The sequence below is a fragment of the Stegostoma tigrinum genome, chromosome 2 (genome assembly GCF_030684315.1).
Source record: "Stegostoma tigrinum isolate sSteTig4 chromosome 2, sSteTig4.hap1, whole genome shotgun sequence".
Lineage (NCBI taxonomy): Eukaryota > Metazoa > Chordata > Chondrichthyes > Orectolobiformes > Stegostomatidae > Stegostoma > Stegostoma tigrinum.
The window spans coordinates 27,206,676-27,226,785 of NC_081355.1; the positions used below are offsets into that span (position 1 = coordinate 27,206,676).

Sequence of the window (20,110 nt, forward strand, 5' to 3'; positions counted from 1 at the left end):
TTTACTTTATTATTTAGAACATTTTATTTTACCTTTTCCTACATGGTATTACAACTGCCTATTCTTCTTGAGTTCCAGCAACTCTTTCAAACCAATATCGCAATTTTCAAGATCGAATTGATGTCATGAGTGCTTTTAGAAAATTATTCCTGAATTTCCAAGTCTAGAACATTTAGTACAACTACAAAATACATATTATGGTCACTCATCACACTTTCCCATTGAAAAGCTTTGTTTTAATGTTGCCCTTTGTCTCTTCCCTGCATGCATTTTCTCTCCATTCAGTGAGATTTCTCTCATTTTAATATATGATACTTAACAAATGCTTGCAACTCTGTTGTTAGGTACACTTCTCGTGATTCCTTTATCTTGAAAGGCACTTTGAGAAATGGTTCTGTAGTATTGCAGGAGTTATAGCACCTCTTCCAAGCTGATGCAATTCACAGCAATTCTGAATACAGATGAAGAATGACAGAATCAAAGACACTTTATGATGCAGAATGAAGCCATTCGGTCCAGGGCCAAAGATGTGGTGTTGCAGTTATACAGGCCCTTGATGAGGTAACACCTAAAATATTGAGTGCAGTTTTAGTCTCCATTTCTGAGGAAGGACGCTCTTGCTCTTGAAGAAATGCAAAGGTTTATCAGGCGGATTCCTGGGATGGCAGGTGTAATGTATGAGGAGAGATTAAGCAGGTTGGAATTGTTTTCGCTGGAGTTCAGGGGTGGGTGGGGGTAGAATCTCAGATTTATAAAATTCTGACAAGACTGGACAGTGGAGATGCAGGGAGGATGTTCCCGATGGTGGGTGCGTCCAGAACCAGGGGGTCACAGTATGAGGATTGGGGGTAGACGATTTAGGATGGAGATGAGGAGACATTTCTTCACCTAAAGAGTGGTGAGCCTGTGGAATTCATTACTACAGGAAGTAATTGATGCCAAAACATTGAATGCATTCAAGAAGCGGATAGATACAGCACTTGGAGCGAATGGGATCAAAGGTTATGGGGAGAAAGCGAGGTTAGGCTATTGAGTTGGGCAATCAGCCATGATCGTGAAGAATGGTGGAACAGGTCTGAAGGGCTGATTAGCATCTTCCTGCTCCTATCTTGTGCTTCTATATCTACACGGGCTCTCCAAATTACTGCATGACTTCCTGCCTTTTCCCCCATACCATTGCACATTGTTTCTATTCAAATCATCAGCCAAGGCCCTGTTGAATATTTCAATTGAAACTGCCAACATATTTCTAGGATGTGCAATCCAGATTTGAATCAGTGTGAAAAAGGATTTTCTTACATCGGACTTGCATCTCTGGCAAATCACTTTAAATCTGTACCTTAGTTGTACAAGTGGGAACAGTTTCTCCCCACGCAGCTTATCCAACCACATGATTTTTAAAACTTCTACCAGATCTCCAAGGACAACAGACCCAACTTCAAGCCAACTGCACCCATCATTGCCTGTTGAGACCAGCTAATGCCACACAGATCAAAAAATCAGAAAAGACAATGAAATGCATCCACCATCCAAGAAACAATTGTAACTTTTGTTTTTGTAGTAAATAGAAAGATCAAGTAGTAAAAGAAATTAAATTAGGTAAAGGAAAGAATTAGCAGAAGAGACACTTCCTGTGTTTGGTATGTGCAATGAAATGTAGGCTGCTGCTTTATATATACGAAAAATGTTTTCTGGTATCTTTTTTAAAAAACCTGCAATAGTATTCCTACGTAATTTGCAGGCTGAAGAGAATAGCTCATCTGGAAAGTGTTTAGCACTTTGTAACCTACATAATCTAGACTTGCACAATTTTGCTTTAATGTACATCCAAAAATAAAGTGTGATCATTATTAGTTGGCACTTTTTCTAAAAAATCTAGAATAAACTATACCTAATAAGGTTATGGGTGAACAATGATGAATAAATTCTATTGTCCAGTAAAACTGTAAGAAGTTTTTAAAGAAAAGTGTGTTCCCTTTATAACTCTGTAGTGAACTATACAGACTTGATAGATTATAGTTCAGTCTCCAGTTTATTAAGTTAGCTGATCTCAAACAGGAAGTCAAGACAGGTCTCAATGCCTCGAGTGGTGGTTAGACAGCAGAAATCAGGCAGTTTGCAGTTCCTAATTGCTAACCTGTGAGTCTAATTGTGTAAAACTAGCTGACATGGACATTACATGAAAACATTACAGTTATTTTGTGAGCGCATTATTGATCTGTGTGGAATTAGCTATCTCAACAGGTGATGACAGTTACAATTGGTTGATCTGCCCAAATTAGGGAGGGGAAATCAGTTAGGATTCTCACTGATCAGAAATGACACACTTACTGCAGCGATCGTAACCAAGTTCAGCCAGGTGGACCTCAAATAGGAATTCCCTGATTGGACCAGATTAAAAGCCCCCAATCAGGTAGCCCTGGCTGACAGATATAAATAGCAGTGTTTGCAGAATGTGTGCGCACTTACTGAATCTGACATCCGGCGGTGTGTTTCGAATGTAAATGAAAACAGTATCAGAGTTTCTGTTCACTCTGAGGAAACTGGATCAGTGTCAAGGACTCTCCACGTGTAAATAAAGTGTGACTAAGTGACAAGATACCGGCCTCGAGTTATTTTAGTGGCAACAAGTGGGATTAATGATGTAATCATGCAAAAGTACCCCGTAGGTAAAAGTTCAACTGGACTACGAACAGGCACAACTGGCAATATCATTGGAAAATGTGGCAAGTGGAACATGTATGTTGCAGGGTATTTTGATGGAAGTGGACACCTTCATCAGTCCAACTGAGCTTGGAGAACATCACTTGAATGAAGGCAATTGATTGGCCTCACTCAGGCCATATCCTGAACAGAGGCACTCTAGATTAGCCAACAGAAAAACACAAAACAAAGCCAAGCCTCAGCAAAAGTTAATTTTTTTTCAGGATTCACCAGCAAGCCATTGTAGTTGCCACTAGTATGCAAACACAAGACTGCTAAAGAGAGTCCCTCTATACCTAATTTGAGTAAGGGAACTCATGGGGTGGTATCCAAGAGAAAACATCTTAGAAAGTCCAGCTACATCTAGCTTGGAACAGTTAAATTGTGTGGCAACATCCAAATCAGAACCCAATTACATGTTTGGTTAAATGGTCACCCAGTTTTAATGGAGGTTAATACCAGCACAGTCATTTCAGTGATTGTAGAACAAGTCTTTAACAAACTTTGCTCTGAATTCCAACCCTGAATTTGTGCAAGAACTTGGCTAGACTAAGATCCTATATCAGGGAACCTTTACAGGTTAAGGGCACAGCTTTGGTTCCTGTCTATAATGAGAAGCAACTAGTTCAGTTATCACAGATTGTTGTAAGAGGCTTGGGCCCAAGCTTGGTGGGGCCAAATTAGTTGAGAAAGATTCACCTAAGTTGGCTCAATATTTTTCAATGAGAAAATAGTTGCCTAAGTGGAATCCTAATTAAATTCCAAGGGAGTTTTCAGGAAGGTCTAGCGATTATCAAAGGAAATCAAGGCTACCTTGCATGTTGACCAGGCAACAATTCCACGATTCCGTAAGGTGGACCAGTACCGTTTGCCTGGTAGGCAACGGTAGAAGCAGAAATCAGAAGGCTGAAAAGCAAAGGTTCCTACTATCTCTGTACCATCAAACCAGTCCAGTTTGTGGAATGGGCAGCACCTGTTGTGCCAATTGTGAAGTCCAACAGGTCAGTTCACTTTCGTGGGGATTTCGAACAAGTAATAAACAGTTTTTCATAGCTAGATAAATACCCGAACACTCAGAGGATGTAAATGCAGATCTGGTAGGGGGGCTGTCCTTCAAGAAACTGGGCTTGAGCCATGTGTACTTGCAATTGCAGCTAAATGTGGATTCCCAGCAGTAGGCTAAAATTAATATACATTAAAGAATTTGTACCTATATATGAGACTGCCATTTGTGGTATCGCTGACTGGTGAAATTTTTCACTGGATGACGGGGCACATTTTATAAGGTTCATCCTAGGCCACCATTTATCCAGAACATGCTAATGACAAGGAAAACCAATAAACAGCACTCAAGAAAACGTGGATGTAGTCCTTAGACAATTCACCCCAGCAGGGCATATGCCTTATAAGGGAAAATCATGCATTCCAGGGGGCACTGCAAGTGTCTGGCTTGGGTTACAGTGTTAACAAAACAGGATTACACCCAGAGGAAGATAAAGTGAGGGTATTCAAAGGTGCCTCATATCCCACATCTGTACTAGAGCTTAAGCCTTTGCTTGGGCTGGTGAACTACTACAGAATTTTAACCTGGCCTCCATCCTGGCAGCTTTGTATCAACACTTTTTTAAAAAAAAATCAGCCTTGGAAATGGTAGCATAGCTAAGCCGTAAGTTTCAGGAAAGGGAAGAAACAGCTACTATCACATAAAGGTACTGGCACAGTTTGATCCCAAATGGGCAGCATGGTGGCTCAGTGGTTAGCACTGCTGCCTCACAGCACTAGCAATCTGGATTCGATTCCATGCTGAGGCGACTGTGAATGTTTGCACATCCTCCCCGTGTCGGTTATTCCTCCAGGTGCTCCGGTTTTCTGACAGTCCAAAAGTGTGGAGGTTAGGTAAATTGGCCATGTTAAATTGCCCATAGTGTTCAGGGATGTGTAGATTAGGTGGGTTACAGGGGGATGGATATGGATGGGATGCTCCAAGGTTCCGTGTGGACTTCTTGGGCCGAAGGTCCTGTTTCCACACTGTAGGGATTCTACAAACCTCTATGAAGATCTGGTATGGACATGCGATTGCTTCCTGTATGGCACTGGGAAATATTAGCTGACAGTGGCCGAGTGGAGACAAATACCCAATAGCGTACACGTCCAAGACTTGGCGGTCATATTTGGAGTCGGAGTTCCACCAATACCTGAACAGATGTAACTTTGTAATAATAACAGACCACAAATCCCTAGTAGGTCTACTTAAAAGAGGACAAGCTTTCCCTTGCTAGGTCTATTTAAAAGAGCCCATAGCTTCAGGCTGATTTCCACAGTGGGTTCTAATACTACGTGGCTACTGTTACAAGTTAGAAAATCATCCGGGAAACCAAGTGGCATATACTCATAAATTGAGCTGCCTCCCAATAACACCACTTGTGGTAGTGGCGCTGGAAGAGTACGTAATGGTTTTAAATTTTCTGGACACACTTTCAGTCACAGATTGCAAACACAAAGATCTGGTCCTGGCAAAACTGAAACAACTGGTGGTGATTGAGGAAACAATAAGGCCATCACAACCAGGACAGAAACCTTTGTGGGCATGGAGGGACCAGATCATAGTAGAAGATGACATATTATTATGGGGAACAAGAGTGATTGTACCAAGCAAAGATCGCTGCCAGAAACTGGCTGAACTTCACCAGGGTCATCCATGGGTTTCCAAAATGAAGATGCTGGCAACAAGTTATGTCTGGTGGCCAGGACTGGATGCTGTCATAGCTGCATCAATGTGGCAGCGCCCAGAGTGCCAACAAGGACTAAATTACCACCAGCAGCTCCTCCCAGACTCGGTTTCATGTTGATTACGTGGGTCCTTTCATGAGATCAACATTCTTGGTCATTGTGGATATCCATATGTGTGCACTTTTTTGCAATACACAGATAACAGGTCATCGTTTGCCAGCAGGGAATTTCAGTATTTCCTAAAGTCATATGGTATTCGTCACATAAGGATAGCTCTATACCAATCATCAAATGGCTTGGCAAAAAGAGATGCCTCAATTTTGAAGGCAGGCTTAAAGAAACAGCCTACAGCTTCACTAGATACCATTCTGTCCCAGTTTCTATTTGATTATAGTTCCACCCGTCATGCAACAGGAAAGATAGCCTCCAGCAGAGTTGCTAATGGGGAGAAGAGTCCGCACCAAATTAAATCTGATCTTCCCTGACCTGGGTGGTGGTTTTAAGCAGCATACCAATGCCAGACACCAGGCTCCGCTCAGCGAGAGACACAGTTTACTTCAGGGTCGAAGCTTGATGCAGGAACCATTGGAATGACCCTATTCAGGCAAGAGGCATGGTCGACATGAGATCAGGTCTAAAGATGTACAAAGTTTGGGTAGGCGTGATGGTCCTGAACAAGCACATATGAAATCTGCAAACTTGCAAATGGTCTGGAAACAAAATATGCCCAGTTCCTTGATTGCCCTTCCATACGTTCTTGCTCTCCATCAAGCACTGAAGATACCTCGGGATCCAAGATGGAATGGTGGACATCACCCCCTCAATGCCTTTGCCACATGAAAAGGGAACTGAATTTCTTCTGAGATGCTTCAGATGCAAGAGGTGAGCAACTGTGTGTTACATGTTGCCCATCTCAGAGGCAGCGTTGGGAGAACCTGACCAGGTGCTAAAACGCCTCGGCTGGAGCTGCAAAACAAGAACCAGCCTATGGTGTTCAGACTCAAAAGGAGGAAGACTGTAGTGATTGCAATGAGGTCAGCCAGATGGACTTCGCTGCTTACGAGTTCCCTAATCGGATCGGATTAACAGCCTCAATCAGGGAGCCCTGGCTGCCAGATAGAAACAGGACTATCAGAGGTTCTGTTCACTCAGAGCCGGCTCTGAATAAACTGGATCAGAGTCAAGGACTCTCCACGTGGAAATAAAGGGTGACTTGGTGATGGGATACCAGCCTCTGTGTAGTTATTTCACTTAAAATAGCACAAAGATGTTGCTGCCACAGTGTTATATTTATACTGTAAAATGTATCCAGTTCATATAATCAGAGTTATAAATCCTTTTTTAAAAGAAGGAAAATCAACCTGTTCTGAGATGTTATTACACACCTATAGATCAGGTGAGATTGGAACCCAGACCCCTTAGTCAAGACTTAAGGTCCTTACCTCTGTGCCGCAATAGGGTCCCTAAATCCTATAATGCCATTTCTGAAATTGTTTTCATTTACAATATAAAGGCTACAAAGATGCACACTTGGCAGCTGAAGTAAAAATATGTCATGCAACTACTGTTAATCACAATGTCCTTAGTATGGCACATTAAAAACATGGACATTTGGTGCTGTACCAGAGATGGACAATACTAACAAAACAATTTCCAAACAAGGCAGCACACAGAGATAAAACGTTGACATAAAGTTAATGAAACAATTAATTCTAAAATATTACATACAAAATTTCCACAAGATCATTCCCAAAAATGCAAGTGCAGGACCTTACATCATAACGTATTTAATCAGTGAATCAGTTACACCCATCATCTCTTCATTGGCAAATTTATTGGGTTCACGTGTAGCACATCAATAATAAAGTACAAAGTGCTCTCACTATGATATTGTACATGATTTGTGATGATCAGAAATGTCACTTATTTCTCTGTCATCCACTGAAACTTAACATGCAGCTTTAAAGCACTCATCCATCAATAACTATTTACAAGCTAATTTCAGAGATGCTTAACAGCTTCCATCCAACAGGATAGAAAATTTAGAGAAACTAATAAAGCCCAATGATCACGATTGTCCAACACATGACAGTAAGTGAATTGGCAATCACTCCCTCAATTCTATAGATAAGAACAGATTAATTTCCACAGGTACACTTTCCCTAATTCTCTGGAAGCATTTCAACCTCTAAGTGGGGAAAAATCATTGGCGCGGGGGGGGGGGGACCAATCTCTATGAACATTGTGCCACCTACAGTCATCTTGTTCAAATGCTCTTTCTCACATCAGTTTTATATAATGCAATGCTCACAGCCACTTATGACCCTCTGACTGAAAATTACAAGACAAGCAACAGAAACAATGAGAGAATGTGACATACATTGAAAATTAATGAAATTCCACGTTGATTCAAAGTCAGATAAGAGGATTAAACAGCTGGACGGTAAGGAATTTTATATATGGAGAATGAAAAACATTGGACAAAAGAATGTCTGCAACTAGGTAATTGTAAATTCAGTGCTATTTGTTAGACTTCTACATGGATATATTTTAGACCAGTATGCATTAACTGGAGGTGAGATTTCATTCAAATAAATGCTGGAACCAGTCTGGAACACAGCTACTATACACTGAAAAACATGGCATCTTGAACAATTAGATACAAATCAGAATGCCAAGAAACAGCTTCCAAAACATTTAGACATACACTTTCTGTATTGACCGAACAGGCAATGGTTTAAGCGTGAACTATCAACATTCTTCTAGTCACATCTGTTCAATTGTTAACCTACCAAGTACCCTTTATGAATCTGGAGATTAAGTTTTCTCCAGGGAATGGTTTGACACTAAGAACAGTGCACTGTCTTGTAATGAGGTAGCAAACAGCTCTTACTATATAAGGGAAGCGGTATTGTTACACTCCAGCCAGTAAAATTCAGTGGTATATTCTTTCTTCTGTTCACGCTTAGTGAAAATGTGAACATGAATTGCATCACGGTTTTCCCTATTTTAAATTCAATCTGGGTTTGTCACAAATAGATCCACACACCTGCAACAACAAACACATTTCTTATTGTTCATAGATTCTAAAATGGAAATTTTGAATGGTTGATTCAGATTTCCATTTTGAGTAATGGGCAACTTCCATCTAGTACATTCAGTCTTTACATTGATTTGTGGCATCATTGGTTAAAATGGCAAACCTATTATATTGTATAATATGTATATAAAAAAAACTGATGAACTGCATTCAGTTTCCTTTAGAGATTTGATTGTTACTGAATTTTAATCTGCAGAGCCTTTCACAAATACAGACTCCTGAAATGTCTCTTCCACTGGAAGAAAATAAATTTCATTTGATTAGTCTGATCCTTCTTAAGAGCCAGTTCATCAACAAGAAGCTTTGAGGGGCACTAAGGCCTATTTGTCTTTCCGTCCATAGCCTTAAATCATGAGGGTTCAATGATGCTCCTATAAGATGTCCAGGAACCAAGTTTTCCATGGCAAGTACCGAGTCATTAAGATGCCTGTGGTTTTCTCCACATATTTTGATCCTGGGTATAAAAGGAAACAGAAAAAGCATAAAGGAAATTCCTACTGCAAGAGCTAGACAGGCCGCTGAAAGTCTCTGTAACAAAATCTTGGTGATCTTTGTAATAAAAAGGTTGTCAAGTGATCTTTTAGCTCCATGTTAAAGTTCATCTGAGTCAGTCAGTCAGTCAGTCAGTCAGTCAGTGGTTTTGGTAGCTGAACTTGTACATGCCTGCAAGGTGGTCAATTATGAGATTTCCCTAAAAACAATGGCATATCTCTGAAGCCCTATTATTTAAAGCGGTGACTTAATCTGCACACCTTACTACAACAGGAAGTCATGTGTAAACAATGGGGTTTTTTTGGCAAAGATGTGTTTTGAACAGCTGTACTAGACTTGACATGCTTTGAATTCTTTATTGTATTAGAAGGAATATCGTTAAGAGCATATTCTGAATATGTTCTCTTCCCCTTCCCTCTTCTACACATACAAAGCCATCAAGGGGACAGTTTACACTTATTACCTTTTGCTACTCTCATTTTAATGCATATACCATTTCTTGATTCATTGTAAAATATTCCAATATATTATTTATACTTTATCCCCCAAGAACCACTGAAAGAAATTTCAATAAGAACATGAAAAACCCAATAGCAAACATCACAAATTGTTTGTCACCACTGACCTAAGACATCTTTTTAGCACTGAATTTGTATCCTAATTTCTGCCAAGGTGCAGGAGGTTTTGAGTTCTAGAATACTTCACCTGTGCTGTTACAATGAGATTGTGCAAAAGTAGTTATCAAGTTAGACCTTAGAAACCAGTTCAGCCTACAATCAATCTAAGTTGGTTTGTTATCAGTTCACAAGGAATATCAACATCCTTTGAAAATTTTAAGAACAATTGAATAACTTATTGTTTCATACTCAAAAGAACTGAATGAAATATCTTCAGCATGTTGTCATTTGTGGAAGTTTTGCAGTGCGCAAATTAGGTTTGCTGTGTTACAGTAGTAACTATGTTTCGAAGTGCTTCACTGACTGTAAAGTATTTAGGGCATTCAGAGGTCATGTGAAGTACTGTACAGACACGTTGATCTTTCTCTTATATTAACAAAAGACCCTAATACAATAGCAATCTGATAAAAACATGAGTCTAGCTTTTGTCTCATTATTATTTCAAGTCAAAGCAGAAAATCAATCTTTCATTATGCACTGTTTTTAATACCGGTGTTCAGCACATTGTGTCAGGTTCTATAATTCTACTACGAAAAAGGCAAAACCGTTGTAACCAGTGAGCAAAACACAACAAACATTTTTTTTAAACATCTATCAGTATTTTGTCAGAAAATTGTCAGGTGAAAATAAGACTTTTGAAATCCCAATTTTGAATGTCCATTTCTGTATAACTAATTGAGAATTTTAATACTTCCACAAGTATTTGTCCTAACAGCTCACTCAAAACTATTACAAATTACACCAAGATGAGCAGTTTCTTGGTATAATAAAACCATACTACTACTAACAATCCTTCCTCATTTCATCAAGAAACCTTATTATCAGCAGAGGCAATTACACCAAGGTACTACAGGAAGGAGGACTACAAACTAATCCACATCACAACTCAATTTCCTGAGAGAAATCAGTAAGTTTCTTAATCCTAGTGAGACAGGATTCTCAGCAGCCACGATTTATCCACATTTGGGTCACCCGATTCGAAAACGGTCTAAACTTTGGTCTGGATATCAGACCAGATTCGTCTTGTTTTGGTTGATTTGTACAATTTGAAAGTTCCTGGTGTCATGACTGATGCTGTTGAGAAAGTAGTGATGTCCACCACAAGTAATAGTGCTGATATTTGTAAATAACCCCTTTGATTATTTGTAGAAATTCTGTCCACTGATTAGATAGGTCTTTTAAAACAAAGAAAATGGATTAAACTAAACTTTTGGGTATGTTTTTAGGGGCCATTTTCAAATATTTCTTCCAGTGTTTACACGAATTGCACCAGTAACCATATTTACTCAAGTTAATGCTGTGTATAGGAAGCTCAAACAAACCATAACTTAAAATTATTTGGATGCAAAACCTTACTTTGCTAAATTCCTGCTTATAAATGTTTTGCTAAACCTTCAGTGCTATAGTCATCTCCTCTCAAATCAGTTAGAAAACTTGGGTTGCTTCAAATTAAGAGGACAGATAATTTTGTGACTGGATCCGCTGTGCTCCAAGGCCCTCAGCACCTTCTTTCTGGCCTTGTGCTATCTTTACACAACATTTCTGAAACTAAGTGCTTTCATCAACACTTAGCAACATATATAATTGGTTGTTAGTTACCAAAAAGGAACCATAATATTCAACACAATTCTCGTTCTCCTATAACACGATAATTGTGTCCTTGTGTGACCTTGCACTATAGAAAATGTTATAGGAAATTACAACAGAAAAATCGCTAGACTTGTATAGCAGAAAGTTTAAGTTATCCAAACAGTGTCCAGTATTCATCAATCGTGTTACAGTCAATTTGCGTTAACAAAACACGCGTAATAGCGGAACTACCTATATTCTTAACAGTGAGTATTACAGTCTTGTTTGACTTGTAAAACTCTAAAAATCTTAAGTATCAAGGCCATAGAAAAGCAGCTGGCCAACTTAACAGTAAAACTAGCAAAATGTTATAGCCAGTATCCCTGGTTTATTCTTTCCCTTTTGATGCAGACTTTTCATCTCCACATGGATGCACTTTTGATTTGGCCCGTCTTATTCTCAAAGTAAGGATATTGGTCGATTTTCAATATTACTTCCCCATCATTACGCCAAACCTCTGCAAACTGCATCCATGAGACTGAATATTACTGAAATGTATAAAGTGCTAATAACAACTTTGGGTAAAGGTTGGGAAAAAACACCCTTTCAGAAAAATAGGCAGTTAAGTACACATACAAAATTAGTGTGCTGCAGGACTGAGTCACAGAGTGGGAGCTGCCTGTAACAAGGATGGTGCTGCCCATATATTTGAAACACGAAGGTTTTAACTGGTCTGGAATGTGAAATTTGAGTTCAATATGCACCTCGCAGGAGTTATTATTATATAATTCTAATGCAAATGGATTGTTTCAAAATTACATTTTGGAATCCAATTGCTAAGATTAATTGACAACTCCATTATCGCAGCTTGCAGAAACATTTGGAGATGGGGATGGCAGGCATGTTATTTGGTGACCATGACGTCTGGATCTACATTTGAGGCTGATCTATTTGGCATTCAGATGCCAAGTTTCTTGTTTGATAGTGAACACTAACTTAGAATCTTAGCTCATTCTTGATGATACAGCTGGTCATTTGTACTTGTGTAGGGGCATATAGGACTGAGCATCCAGGTGCAGGAGACCAAAATCAACTAGGCCCTCTGTGCAAGCACAAATGGCTCCTGTTAGTCATCTTTAATGCTAATTATACTTGAACATCCACTCCAAATAAAAGCAAAACACATACTTAAGCACTTGCCTTACTTACTGATATTTAAGAAACAGTAACATTTACACTACTGTTACAAATACATGTGCAGTCATCTTCATAACATCTCCCCATTTTCTAAGCTAATAAAATGTGAGGCTGGATGAACACAGCAGGCCAAGCAGCATCTCAGGAGCACAAGAGCTGACGTTTTGGGCCTAGACCCTTCATCAGAGGGGGGGATGGGGTGCTGCTTGGCCTGCTGTGTTCATCCAGCCTCACATTTTATTATCTTGGATTGTCCAGCATCTGCAATTCCCATTATCTCTCCCTATTTTCTAACTATGTTTTTCAACAATCAAACCAAAGTTGAAGCTACTCCAAAGCAAATGTGGGAAGGAACACATCACAACATTTCTATTCTAGATTTAGATCTTTTGATCATTTCAAACTAAGCAAAACAAAATTAAAGACATTACAGTCTGACATTTAAAGTGCAATAAATTTACTAAGCTGCAGATGAGGTACTAATTTTGTGAAGTGATCATTTGAATTTAAAAGAGAAAATGTATCAAAACGAGATAAAATCAACGTGCTCACAACTCTAGCACACCTATACATCTCGGTTCATTTCCCTCAAAAGCCTTGAGGCAACATGAATTTGTAGTAAACAGAATTAGCTAACTTTGCCAGAGATGGCAGTATTTACCATAAATTGTAACAACTATGTTACCGATAAACTACTAAAATTAGCATCAGTTTGTAATGAATCACATGAGAATATTCTAATACACAGAATCACAATATGCCGTAGCAGTAGTTCAGGTCACCACAGCAGTGCTACTCACTGCCATTCGTAAAAACATTCTGTGATAGAACCAGAAACAGAAGCTTCATCATAACATGGGCTGTGAATTCATGCTGTAAATACTAGGTGAAACAAAGAGAAACATTTAAAGCTGCTCTGTAATGGTTTTTATTCTTGTCACAGGAGACTTGATTAGAAGATGCTCCACAACATCCATTGTTTTACTCCTACTTCTCATAACAGCTAGCTTAATATGTAACACTATACAAAGAAGCCAAAACACGTTCATTGCACATGACACGCTTTGGATTAAGTCAACTAAGTGTTTGATTTGATTACATACCCTAGTAAGATCCATGCCAAGTTTCAGTTGAGAAAGGAGGTGTAGGATAACGCTGCGCTGATCATCCAGGACTCCCAAGTCTTCCTCTATATTATCCTCACTGTCTGTTATCTCATCCTCAGGATTTATGACTTCAGAATTTTGATGCTGATGAAAATAACACAAATCATTCAGATGATTTGATAGGATAGAATATTTTTTCTAACATTTGATAGTTTTGATGTAACCAGTGTTTTATACACACACCTACCCTCGTTTTATGTACTAGATTTTCCTTTGTGTACACAAAGCAATGTTAATAGAAACAGAAGCTTTTAAGTAAGAATCTACAGCACAATTTCAGTGTTTTGAAATCACATCAGCCATATTTTAGAAATGAAACATGAACTCACTCTGTGCGACTGCAAATAATGTGATCTTGCATCAAAGTTTGACATTGATGTAAAAGCAGATGATATTGTTGTGAGCTTGCTGACAACAGGCACATGAAGCAACCAGCATTTACTCAGTCTGAAGGCTTTCTTACAACACCCACCCATCACTCCAGTGGATTAGAAATCAATCAAATGTGAAACCATCCTTTTCACTCAGCCACATGACATCAGGACTTATAGCCTTAATTATAAACAGGACATTTTGTATTCCTCTCAAGCATGACTTTCAAACAGCAAGGTTTAACGTGTTACTTCTGAACACAAATTTAAATAGCCTGTGCTGCCACATATGGGCACTGAATTTGCAAAAATCCCAGTCGTAATTTATTTCATCATTATTCAACAATAAAGTCACTTTGCTTGTCTTTGTAATCCCAATCTGGTTTTCCAGACAAGAAAACGATCTGCATGAAAATAACAATTATACTGCTGTCTATCTGAAATTATTCAAAATGTCAATACATTTCAGAAAATACAGCTGTCACTTAATTATTCAATCCTCTCAAATAAACATGCTACCTAGAGCTATAATACTTAAATTATTGAAGATTTGTCCTCCCCCCTCCCCCACCCTGACAACATTCCCAAGGTTCCTCGGATCTCAAGAGGACAGGCAGGTGATCTGCTTTCTGAAAATATGCCAACGCTACATGTTGCATGCTGGTCAGAGAATGAGACGTCTATAGTATTTTCTCCAAGAAAGCCCTAATGAATACAGGCCCAGCTGAACCAATCGCTCCTCATAGGATAGTCCTATCATCCCCTGTATCAAATTAAAGGGAATGCAGCACAGGTTAACTAAGGCAAATATGTGCTTTCTGGGGTAGACAGACCAAAACTGCATGCAATTCACCAGTTCTGATCTCACTGAGACCTCGTGTAATGCACCAAGATATCCCCACTTCCAAAATCAAATCATCTTGCAGTAAAAGCATACCATTTGCCTTCCGAATTGCTTGCTGCATCTGTTCACTTACCTTTTACTGACAGGTGTAGAAGAACACCCAGATCCCTTCGTATATCAACATTGTCAATATAGCACCGATTTGCAATACTTTTTGTTCTTCAGACTGAATTGCATAACTTCACATTTAGCCACACTGCACAGCATCAGCCATGAATGTGTTCACGCACTCGGGTTACCCAAATCATCTTGAAGCTTCCTTACAACTCTCAATCCCACCCAGTTTTGTGTTGTCAGCAAACTTTAAGAAATTCCGTTTTGGTTCCCTCAACCAAGTGGTTCATAGATATCATGAATAGCTGGGGCCCAAGCACCGACCCTTGGCTGCCAGTTGGGGAAAAAAACATGTATCCCTACTCTCATGTTTCGTAGAGACTTCACAATCAGGAGTTAAGCTTTAAAATGAGTGGCTTGCAGCTGAGGGATTATTATCTGAGCTATCTACAAACAGGCATAAGAGAAGATGGATCTGGAGAAATAACATGTGGCTGAAAAACAAACGTGCGAGAGGCTAATTTGTTTTTACGTGACACCGTTTTGGTACAGGAAGGAACTATGAACCGTGAAAACTTCACCATCCAGGATAGGACATGTATCTTCTGAGAAAGAATAAATGGGAGGGTGGCAAAGATTTCAATCAGTATGATGGAGAGAGGGTTCTATAGCAATATACGCAACCTAAAATTAAACAAAAGAGCCAAGAAATGGTATATGGCTGGGAGAGAAACTTGGAGGTGTTGGTAGCGTCCTTTTACATCTACTAGTTTTGTCTTTCTAGAAGGCAGAGATCACAGATTTGGAAAACACTGTAAAAGGAGCCTGCATGAATTTCTGCAATGTTTCTTGTGTTAAAGTTATGTAAAGACATCATGAATTGGAAAGCAGGAAGCCAGAAAGCCAGAATTTGCTTGTTAAAAAAGAGAGAACAGTGCGTGGTTCTTTTAAGAAATGAAGTACTTTTCTAAAGTGTAGAGATTCATACAGAAAAAATAATGTCTGTATATCACTGAAGATATATAACCAGTTCTAAAATGGAAACATGTAAAATGGCTGTGTGATTGGAAACCTTAGGCATATTTTGGCAACTAGCTGGAATCAGTCAATTAATTTAAACCAAGTGTTTAGCGATTCAAAGCCAACTGTATTTGACAACCTTGGATCAATGCTATTGTAAGAAAACTGGTATGATATCCAAAGTATAGAAGAACAAGGCTTTTGAAAATCAAGGTGGGGTGGTGGGGTGGAGCAAAAAGCCATCTGAGAAACAAACACGTAACCCTCACAAGAAATCACTAAGCTCTCTAAGAGAGCACCACCTTATCCATGAAATGTACCATGGCACTTCTCACCAAAGAGTCTTTACAGAGGAAACATCCCTGACAGTGGTATCAGTGGATGAAAAGCATTTATGACTGGTGAGACAGTGGAGATGGCACAGCATTCAGAAAGACAGTTTCCTAAAGTCCACAAAGAATGTAAGTTTTAAATTTATTTTTTCTTCTTACTACTTGGATTATGTAAATGGGACTTTGTTTATTAGAACATCATACCAGTAGAATTTTGTTCAGTTAGGGAATAGTTAGGACTTGGGGAATTGCTCAGTTTGTTAGTTAGTCGCTCTTTTAATTTGTTGACTGTTAGGATTAAATAAATAAATAGTTACTTATAAAGTGAATACCAGGAATTTTCTTTCATTTAACCTCCCCTCCTCTTGTAACTCTCGTAAATGCTACAGTGCATCATTATTGGAGGAAGCAAATGTCAAAAAGGTGATGGATGAGGTGCTAGTTAAGTGGGCTGATTGTTGCTGGAGCTGCACTCATTCAGCTTAATGCAGGGTATTTCATCATAGTCCAAACTTATACTTTGCAGATGGTGCAGAGACTTTAGGAAGTCAAGAAGCATGTTAACTCAACACCAATTTTTGTTTTAAATTCACTTATGGGATGTCAGCATTGTTGGCTCAGCCAGCACTTATCATCTATTCCTAGCTGCTTGAGAAGTGGCAGTCTTGAACTGTTGCCATCTATTTGGTGTGGGTATACCCAGTGTCTTCAGAAAGCCAGTTCAAGGATTTTGATCCAAAAACACTGAACGAATAGCAAAATATTTTCAAGTCAGAATGATGAGCAGCTTAGCAGAGGTACTTGTAGGTAGTAACGTTTCTATGTATTAGCTGCCCTTGCCCTTATAGATGGCAGTGATTATAAGTTTGGAACGTGCTAAGGAGCTCGGTGAACTTCCGTAGTGCAGTGCAGAGTAAATGTTTGTGGCCCTAATTAAGTGGACTTCTTTATCCTGGATGGTATCAAGTTTCTTGGCTGTTGTTGGAGCTGTATTTATCCAGCCAAGTGGGGAACATTCTAATGTATCCCTGACTCGTGCCTTGAATGTGGTGGACACCCAGGAGCCATTTAACTGCCATACCAGCTATTTTCCCCCTCACTCTACCAGTATCTGAGGAGTTGCAAAAGGTGCTGAATATTGTGCGAACGTCAATAGCAAACATCCTGACTTCCAACTGTATGATGAAGCAGCTGAAGATGACGGGTCTGGGGAACTATCCCAAGGTACACATGCAGTGGTGCCCTTGAGCATTGATGATTAACCTCCAACTATCAGGCACAACTCCAACCAACAGAATTTTCCCCTGACTTCCAGTGAATGGGGTTTTGCTCAGGCTCTTGATGCTGCACTCTGTCAAAAGCAGCCTTGTAAAAGGCAATTTCTCTCACCATGTGGTGGTGCAGGTGTTGGAATGGGGTGGACAAAGTCAGAAATCACACGACACTCAGTGACAGTCCAACTGGTTTATTTGAAAACACAGAGCCTCAGTCTCCTTTCATGTAAAAGTGACAGAGCTAGTATCAGACACAGAATTTATAAGTAAAAGATCAAAGGGTGACACTACTGATCAGGATGTACTAAATCAATCTAGGATGCTGTTAAATCTTTAATCAGTTTTAAGGTTTTAATCCCCAAATTCCTTTGAAGTCACTGTCCTGAGAGAACTAAAGGCCTAATCAGTGTAACACAAACATGTCTGTTTGTGTGTCTGTGTGTGTGTGTGTGTGCATGCGCGTCTGCGTCTGCAAGAGAGAGACTGCGTGAGAGAGAGCGTGCAAGAGACTGCGAGTATCTGTGTGCATGTATGTATTCAAGAGGATCTGCAAGTGTGTTCATTCAGTACATCCTGATCAGTGGTGTCACCCTACGATCTTTTACTTACAAATTCTGTGTCTGATACTACCTCTCTTATTAACACCTGAAGGAGGACTGAGGTGCTGAAAGCTCACATTTTCAAAAAACCTGTTGGACTATAACCTAAAATCTCTCTCACCTCAGTCCTGGGCCTTAGCTCTTTTGTCCCTGTTTTAACCAAGACTGTAATTAGGTCAGGAACTATGTAGGCATTGTGGACCCATTCACCGACCTTGTGGGAACAAAATCTTACTTGCATATTGAGAATATCCTTCAAGCAGATGATTCATCTCAACCCTCCTGCAGAGGTTCTCGGCATCACATATCAGTCTTCAGCCAATTTGATTCACTCCATGATGTGAAGAGACAGTTGATGGCACTGGATACAGCAAAGATTATGGGTCTTGACAACATTTCAGGAATAGTACTCGGATCAATGCTCCAGAACTAGCCACGCTCCTAGCCAAGTCATTCTAATACAGCCACTGCTCAGTTATCTCACTGACAATGTGGAAAATTGTCAACGTGCCCCATATGCACATAGCAGGACAAATTCAAACAACTTAAGTACAAATTCCACAGACTATTCTTAATCATCAGAAAGTGATGAACGTATCATAGAAAGTGCCATCAGGCAACATTTACTCAGCAACAGTGTGTTCACTGAAGCTCAGTTGGGTTTTGCCAGAGCCACTAAACTCCTGACCTCATTAGAGTCTTAGTCCAAACATGGACAAGAGAGCTAACCTTCATACATGAGGGTGAGACTGATTGCCCTTGACAAAGGTAAAATTTGATTAAATATAAAGACTCTTAACACAGCTGGTGTCAACGGGATCAGGGGAAAGCTCTCTGCTTATTGGAGTCATACATAGCACAAGGAAGACGGTTGTGGTTGTTGGAGGTCAATCATCTCAGTCCCACTACATTACTGCAAGAGTACCTCAGGGTAGATATTTTAAAATGAACAGGTTCAGACATGTTATTGGACACTTCTGGAACAAGCGTCATCGTCCAGAAGTGGCAACATGACGACTACACTACAAGAATCCAAGTTCCTCAGCGTAGTGTCTTAATCTCAACTATCTTCAGCTACTTCAGTAATGACCATCCCTCCATCTTAAAAATTCAGAAGTGGGGATGTTTACTAATGATTGCACAACTTTCAGCACTATTTGGGTCACCTCAGATACTGAAGCAGTCCAAATGCAACAAGATTCAGGGTGGTATCGTGGCTTAGTGGTTAGCACTACCGCCTCACAGCACCAGGGACCTGGGTTCAATTCCATCCTCAGGCAACTGCCTGTGTGGAGTTTGCACATTCTGCCCATGTCTGCGTGGGACACACCCAGGTGCTCCAGTTTCTTCCCTCAGTCCAAAGATGTGCAAGTAAGGTGGATTGGCCATAGTGTTCAGGGGTCCAGGGAAGGTGGATTAGTCATGGGAATTGCAGGGTTACAGGGGTGGGATGTTCTTCAGAGATAGGTATGGACTCAATAGGCTGAATGACCTTCTTCCACACTTTGGGGATCCTATGATCTGGACAATGTCAAGGTTTGGGCTGACAATTGCAAAATAACATTCAGGCCACACAAGCGTCAAGCAGTGATCATCTCTGACAAAAAAGGGGAATCTAACCATCATCTCTTGACTTTCAATGGTGTTGATGTCAAGAAACCCCATCCCCAAATATCAACATTCTAGGCAATACTATTTATCAGAAACTAAATTGGACTAGCCATACAAATATTGTGGTGACAACAGCAGCCTGGAGTCCTGCATCAAGTAACTCACCTTGTGACTCCTAAAAGCCTGAGACGATCATTTTGTTTCTCAGGACTTCCTGTTCTTCAACCTCTCTTGTTCAGGTACTTTACACTTCCTTGCAGGAGGCACAGCATAATGGCCCAGAAATTATGAAGTCTGACTTATTTCAATGG

General features: G+C 39.8%; 1 protein-coding gene across 1 annotated transcript in view; it reads right to left on the bottom strand.

Moving 5' to 3' along the window:
- LOC125448769 (oxysterol-binding protein-related protein 10) overlaps positions 1-20,110 on the bottom strand; it is a 189,164-nt gene that overhangs the window by 57,356 nt on the left and 111,698 nt on the right. The window contains exon 7 of the mRNA XM_048524291.2: positions 13,572-13,718. Within this exon, the coding sequence (XP_048380248.1) occupies positions 13,572-13,718 (147 nt within the window). The remainder of the gene's footprint in view (positions 1-13,571; positions 13,719-20,110) is intronic.